The 7,264-nt window shown below is 38.0% G+C and overlaps 1 protein-coding gene across 2 annotated transcripts in view; it reads right to left on the reverse strand.

Annotated features, from left to right (window-relative positions):
• Positions 1–2,707: 2,707 nt before the first annotated feature.
• The window catches only part of LOC140931345 (glycerol-3-phosphate dehydrogenase [NAD(+)], cytoplasmic-like), a 10,966-nt gene continuing 6,409 nt past the window's right edge, over positions 2,708–7,264 (reverse strand). For both annotated transcript variants that reach the window (XM_073381142.1, XM_073381141.1), the window contains 6 exons: positions 6,972–7,113; positions 6,365–6,477; positions 5,766–5,806; positions 4,717–4,903; positions 3,716–3,822; positions 2,708–2,989 (listed from right to left, as the gene is read on the reverse strand). In XM_073381142.1, the coding sequence (XP_073237243.1) occupies positions 2,902–2,989; positions 3,716–3,822; positions 4,717–4,903; positions 5,766–5,806; positions 6,365–6,477; positions 6,972–7,113 (678 nt within the window). In that variant the 3' untranslated portion in view covers positions 2,708–2,901. The remainder of the gene's footprint in view (positions 2,990–3,715; positions 3,823–4,716; positions 4,904–5,765; positions 5,807–6,364; positions 6,478–6,971; positions 7,114–7,264) is intronic.

Here is a 7,264-nt window from a genome sequence, read left to right on the forward strand (position 1 = left end):
AACAAAAACATTTGAGGTACTGGTTGCCTTGCACACGTTAATCATAATAGAGAAAAGATTGACATTGGAAATCATTGACCCCTGATAACTTTCAGGAAAAGTCCAGAAATATATAGCGTTTTTAGATGTTGTCATTTGGTCACTCACTTCGGGCGACCAAGTGAGTGAGCCGCTTCAAAAAATTATAAATAACCACTCGTCAGCGTGAAACCTCTTGTCACCTAGCCTCCCGGTATAAACAAGGCCAAACAGTTGGATATTCATTGTGCACAGCTTTTATGCGTCAATGCTGTTGAAGTAGTTTCTTTTAATCTGCAGTGTTCTGCTCAATTTTGTCATAACTTCTTGACGTATTTTGTAATAGGGGCTGCGTAACTAAGTTTCGCATTGTGCAAGAAGTGTTGCGGCTCGTTTGAAAACTGAAGGATCGGAGAATTTTGTAATATTGGTCTGTCTACGCAATTTGTAGCAATTTCTTGACGCAAATTGCTGTCGGTGTTGTTTTTGCTAGGAAAATAAAGTACAACAACTGCCGAGAAGAACCAAAAATCACTCTATTCATTCTTGGGAAAGAAACCTTAAAGATTAAGGTTGTAGGGAGGATTATTTAAACAAAGCCTAGGTTACACCCACTTTAAAGGCTAAATTGCAGTTTAGACGAGTATTTACAGCTGTATTTAATGTCGAGACCAAGTTAAGTTTGCACTAAGATAACGAGTCAAAGTTCACAGAGCTAGACTGAATCATTCTAGTTTAGTGTCAGGGGCGGATGCAGGATTTTTTTAGGCGGGGGTGCACTCGTCTCTTGCTCTACTTCAACACCAATAAACCACATAGTTTTTTTTTTGCAGAATACCAGTTGTATTAGAAAACCGCAGGTCATCTCGAGGGGGAGGGGGGTGCGCACCCCCTGCACCCTCCCCTTAGATCCGCCCCTGAGTGTAATTTAGCAGGTCGTGCTATTTTTTTCCTTTAATCGCCACATGGGGCATATGCAATGCTATCTAATAAAGCTGCAATGTCACATAAACATAAAAAGAGAAAAAAAATAAGGAAGAAACTAAACCTTCTGCTGAACTGAGCCAGTAATTTCCAGAAATGGAGAACGAGACATATAACAGTAGTTGAGGAAAAAAGGCTTATAGAATGCAGAACGTTTTAGTGCGTTAAGTCCTATGGAATATCGCTCTCCTTCACAGAACCTGGGTATTCCAACGAAAAAAATTACGATTTAACAATAGTAAGAGCGGGGAATTGGAAAGAGGGAAAAGGCCTGCTCTTTCCCTGTCCCATCGTCTGCCGCGCGATTTTTTTTTCGTCTCTCCCCACTCCCTTGAACACAAAGAGGGAAGAGTGTTGTCCTTAACAGGGAATGTATTTTAGGAATTTTTTGTCCTAAACAGGGTCAGGGTTTTAAACACTCAGAGGCTCACCTATACCCAAATATTGGTCGAGTACCCCCCTGGGGTCTCCTAACCCTGACCTGTACGCAAATATTGGTCGAGTACACCTCTTCCCCGGGAGCAGAAGCCTCTACGGATACGAGAAAGAGCACGTACTTGGGTTATGTTCACACTAAATACAGGAAGGCTTTTGCGCCGGCGCGGAAACCATACCGGATAAGGCTTTTGTTCACACGCCGATATCTTAAGTGAAGAGCCACATATCGGATAGGTCTTCACACTATACCGATAGTTTTTCAAAAAACTATCCGGTAAAGTATGAACATAGCCTTATTGTTAGAAACTCGAAACAGCACAGTGATAGATTGGATTGGTACATACTTTATTTTCACAGTGAGATCAAAACATAAAAGTAAAAAAACAAACAACTTTGTTACATTGTGTAGATAAGTAAAAATGCCATTTATTTACAACAATCAAGGTGCCAGTCAAAGGTTTTTCTCCTAAAGAATCTAGCGGCGAAACCGGGACAACGGAGCCGATTTATTTCATCCTTGATATTTAAAGAACCCGACCTTTAGAGCCATAGAAAAGGACGACAAATCAAGGATACATACAAATATTAATTTTCACCATATCAGTAAAATATCATGTGCGCAATGCTTTCGAAATTCTCTTCAGATATATTACAGAATCATAACTCTGTGACTGACTGACTATACCATAAATCTTCCATCTCCAGAATCTTGAATAAAGGCACGCAACAGTAACTTAACGATTCTAGTCTTCGTCTTGTTTACTTGATGACAAGTACAGTTTTCGCAAACATTTGCTTTCATTTGCTTTTTCAAAAATTCAGATTTCAATATTTCTGGGCAAAAATTCGTCTTGTGATGAAATCCTGAGTTCACAAAGAAAAAGCTGTTTTGAAAAGTTTGAAGTCTTTTGTTACCTTTACAAACAGCAACGCTAGGATTTTCTTGTATTTTCAAACGTTTTTTCTCTAAACTAAGGCAAACACCGAGCTCATGCCAGGCACTTTGTTTCTGTATTTCAGTATCACCTAATATCCACACGCTTGGGAGTGAATATTTGACAATTATTCCACTCGTGCTTGTTGAATACAAGACGCTTATAGCCAACTCGACACTACCAACTCATATGCAACGCGCGCTCGTGGAATCATTTTGTTAAATATCCCAGATAGCGAACCGATCAGATCAAGGAGTGTAAAAATACTAATGGAGATTGCATTGAAATTGGTATTTTGAAATTGGTTGATTTAAGCTACAGGGGCAGTCCAGTTTTTAATATAACCAAGGACCAAAGTGGCGATATTTACCTCAAGTGCTCTGGTCTGGTGAGCTAAAAACATTGGAATTCTAAAAAACATGTGATGCTAAGGAATATGACACAAAAAACCCACAAAATATAAATAAATATATACTGGCTTAATCACCTATTGTAATAATTATGATTATGTTTTCATAAGGCATGATTACAAGTGTCTTTTGAGTACTTCTATCATCTCTGATGGAGGATGCTTCTCAAAACAGACATTGTAGATGGCTGTAAGAAGCGGATACCTAAAAACAAACAAAGCCGTGAAGCAAAGGAAAGGTCAAATCATTTTAAACATTAAAAAAAATCAAATGACAACAGCATTTTCCAATCCTCAAGGCATTGCAGAGGTCCTGTTATGGTAAAATTCCGATAACTGAGACGACCATGAAACAGCAACATAAGACAGATGAAATGGCAACAAATCACATAAAAATGGGTTGAAACTACAATGACTCCAAGGACAATCACAATTACAATAGTACTGAATACCAACAGCAACATAGCTATCTCCTCACCATGCAAAGAGACCTGTTTTGTAATTTAACTTGGGACATATGTACCAGACGGCTGTTGCTAAAATGTCAAGTTGCCAGGTACATGCAATTAGTAGAAGGGGAATGGACCATTTTCGATATATCAAATTCATACTTGGCTCCAAGGCTAGGGGGAATAAAACAAAAAAATGTATTATTCATTGCTGAGCCTCAGGATGATTTCTTTTGTTTTATTCCCCAAAGCCTTGCAGCCAAGTATGAATTTTAATATATCGGAATTGGTCTATTGTCCAGCTAGGAAGTTCTTTTGGTTCCAGTTTCTTTTTGTCCCCTATGAAAGTAGCCGGAGGAAATCCCTGACCCTTAGTGACAGCCCTGTCTACCCACTCCCCACCCCCGTCCCCCACTTAGAAGGTCTCATTTCAATATCATCAAAATGATGAACAAGACAGAGTTGACACTATTGTTACTTACTCATCCAACAAATCATTTTCCTTGAGAAGATGATAAACTTCATAGACAGTGTGTGGTCCCTGAAGCTTTTGTCCACCCAGCATATACTGCTCTACCTCCTCAAATGTCTTAAGAATCACAACAAAACACAAGTTAGGATGAACTCAGCACTGGTTACTAACTAATGACACTGATTTGCTGTTCAGTTTGATAAACCTTCTATTAAATTTGAAAACAACAAAAACTAAGGATAATACAGTAATGGCCTATCTTAAGAACCAAGACTTTTCCATGATAGCTTGAACGGGTTTTCATCTTATATGCATGCCATGTCTACTAAGCATTAATTATTTTATGCTATTCAAGATTTTCCTGAAGTGGAAAAGTTGTTTACTACATACCGGTAGTCAAAATGGATGTGGCCCTACCAGAGAAACATGTAATGGAAGTCTAACTTATACTATAATCAGATAATAAAAACAGCACAGTAACTGGTTTGCTCTATCACCAGGTATCATTTTCTGTGAGCAGCCTCTTTTTTTGCCAAGTTACCAGGGTAGCATTCACAAGCAGCAAGCAGTGAAGCTGTACGCGGCAAAAAATGAGGGCATAAGCCCAAAGAGGAAGAAAAGTATGTCTTTTTTCAACTTGTCCCAGTGCTATTTGGCTAAAAGCGTTTTTTTTTTAAATCCACATCTACTCCCTGACACTGAAAAGGCTAACTGCAAGCAGTCTAATAATTTTAGGAGGGATAAGAAATGCATAAAATTTATGATCTAAAAATAAAAATAGCTTAAGCTTCCATAACATCATAATCGTCCAAAACACCTTGCTAAGATGTCTAAAACTGTGTGTTCAGACAATCAAAACATTCATGAATATAGAAACAAATCTGATGCGATCACTGGATGACTGAGGCAAGAGCAATAGCCTAGATAGAACTAAATTTTGTATTAGTCAGGTTTCCTGGGTTAGCCCTGTCTACCCCTGATCAGCTGGGGCTGGAATTTAATTTCTCTAACCTTTCCTTTGACAAACTCCTCTCCAGCAATCCTATTTCTGCCACCATAACATGTTGTAATCAGATCAGCAACTCCACATGACTCAAAAAATGTTTCTAATTCAACATTCTCATAGAATCTTTGAGCAAACTGGATCATTTCTTTCAGCCCAATACGGATGACAGCAGCCTTCGAGTTATCACCATAACTAAGAGTTCAAAAGGATAATATTATTTCTTTAGTCAAACCATCTATAGATCACTTTCACATGATGAATAGGTGGCCATATTGGTGTTCCAAATCAAAAAAAAAGGCGATCATGTTGGTGTATCAAAAATATCATGTGGGAATTGAATTCTTTCCTCATGTAAAAACTTTCTTTCTTTCCATGAAATTATCATGACAGCTACTGACAACGTGAGTGAAAACAATCTATAGGCTACTGATACAGTTGGGCTAACTTTATGAGCCATTTCATTGCTTTTGGTGATGGCACATTGGTTTGATCAAAACCATGATTAAAGTAACTAACAAGGTTGGCCCCAACAATATTTGCTTGCACACTAAAATCAATAAAGCTTTCAATGTTTTTATTATGAAAAGAGCCATGCTATTTTGACTTTATCAGCAACTTGAGGTTTCTCTTTTAAGAAGCTAAGTTACCAGGATATTGCTGTTTTAGATCAATATTATTATGTACTGAAGTCATTACTTAGAGTCTTTACACACTCCCCAGACACAAATGCTCCAGTAGAGTTATAAAGAAGATATCAAACAAACTTCATCAGGGAGCACTAACTGGAATAACTGTTTTGTTTCAATCAGTCATCCTTACCATTCAAAACAACAGACGACAGGAAACAGTTTTAATACCCATTTAAATAGTCTTGAATGACAAAACTAGCCTGTTATTTTTGTAATCCAAAATGTGTTTTAGCTTTTAAAAAGGATATAAAATAACATGACATAGCCCCTGTAACATGTTATTATTATTTTTATATAGATATTCAATTTAAAAGCTTGCACTTGTCCTTATGGCAATATACCCCACCAAAAAAGAGAAAAGTTACCCCAAAGCATCTACAACTCCAGCTCCGACTGCCACAGCATTCTAAAGAAAAAAAAAGCTCTTTAATTAGTGGTGACACAGCTTAAGTCTAAAGTGTGGGAACTGAAGTCTGAAGGCAGCATGGTTGAGTGGTCAACACATTGGACTCGCAATACGGCGGTCCATGGTTCCGAGTCCCACTTTGGCCACTTGCTGGATTTGTTTTTGGTTGTCTCGAATTCAAATCCTCCGCCACTCTTGTTAGCCAACTGGTTGCCCCCTGCCAGTTCGGGTTTCTTATCCTGTTATTTGGATTATTTTTTCTATTTTTTCTTATTTTGAGCAAAGTATTTGTAAACTAGCTGGACAAGCTGAGTGCATTTTCCACTATAAATCTTAAGAAAAAAATTATTGCGGAGCATGACATCAAAGTAATGGTAAAGTTCTAGAAGAGATGTTTTAGTTGAGGCATGCATCACCCTCTGAAGCCCCACACAAAAGCACTTTTCCATCTAATGCATTGCTGCCCATATAACTGTTTTCTCCTTAACTTTAAATTTTTGGGAGAACCCCAAAAATAGCTAGTGATTACTCACGACAAGACTTGCTACCACAACTTACCTTCAGAGATCCACAGAGCTCAACAGTATCCGCATCTTTTACAACATTTACTTTGAAGTACTCCGTGTGGAACAGATCCTTTAGTACAGCTCCATGCTCTTCCACTCTGCAACCTGATTTAAATGCGACATACTGTAAAGTGGGTTTGTTGTACTTGGGTTCATCTGTCATATTTTATGATGAGGTACCAAGCACTTAAAGTGTTGAAATCTGCACTGGAAAAACCCCGGCAGTTGGGAGGTACCTTCTCACTTATATGGCTTATACTGGAGTGTGCCACCGGACAGGGTACGGTTTTTTACCTCGCTGTCCTAACAGGGTATGCAATTTCATGTGAGTCTGTAAACAGGGTATTGACTGCACGATTGATTTGATTTGCTAGATGAATTTTGTTTGTATTTCAAGTGTACAAAAGCAATGATTGTAATGTGAATTTGGTCAACTGCAATTGCCAATAAATGGCTTTAAAACAAGACGGCATACATTTTGTCCTTTGCCCTGAACAGGGTAAAAAAATTGAGGGTGTTGTACTAAACAGGGTTAGGGTTTCACCCCTGCATGGACAACAACAGAGAATTGATTTAAAAAATGAAAACAAACTCCTTACCTATTGTAGCCTCACCAAACATTTCTCTTGCTACTTCTTTTGCAAGATTTGCTCCCATAAGAACACTTACTTCAGGAAGACCTAACTCATCTTTGATTATATTGGAAACAAGGTTTAATCCCACAGCAGAATGATCAAGTCCCTGCAGAAAGAAAAGAAAATTTTCCCTCATTCTGGATGACAATTGCTTAACATCAAAGTTATAGGAATCAAAATCATGCATAATTTCTCCAAATATTGCAGTTTAATGTGTTGTAAAAACGGTTTGCAATTATAACAATAACAGAAAAAAA

Source organism: Porites lutea, chromosome 3 (assembly GCF_958299795.1).
Source record: "Porites lutea chromosome 3, jaPorLute2.1, whole genome shotgun sequence".
Taxonomy (NCBI): domain Eukaryota; kingdom Metazoa; phylum Cnidaria; class Anthozoa; order Scleractinia; family Poritidae; genus Porites; species Porites lutea.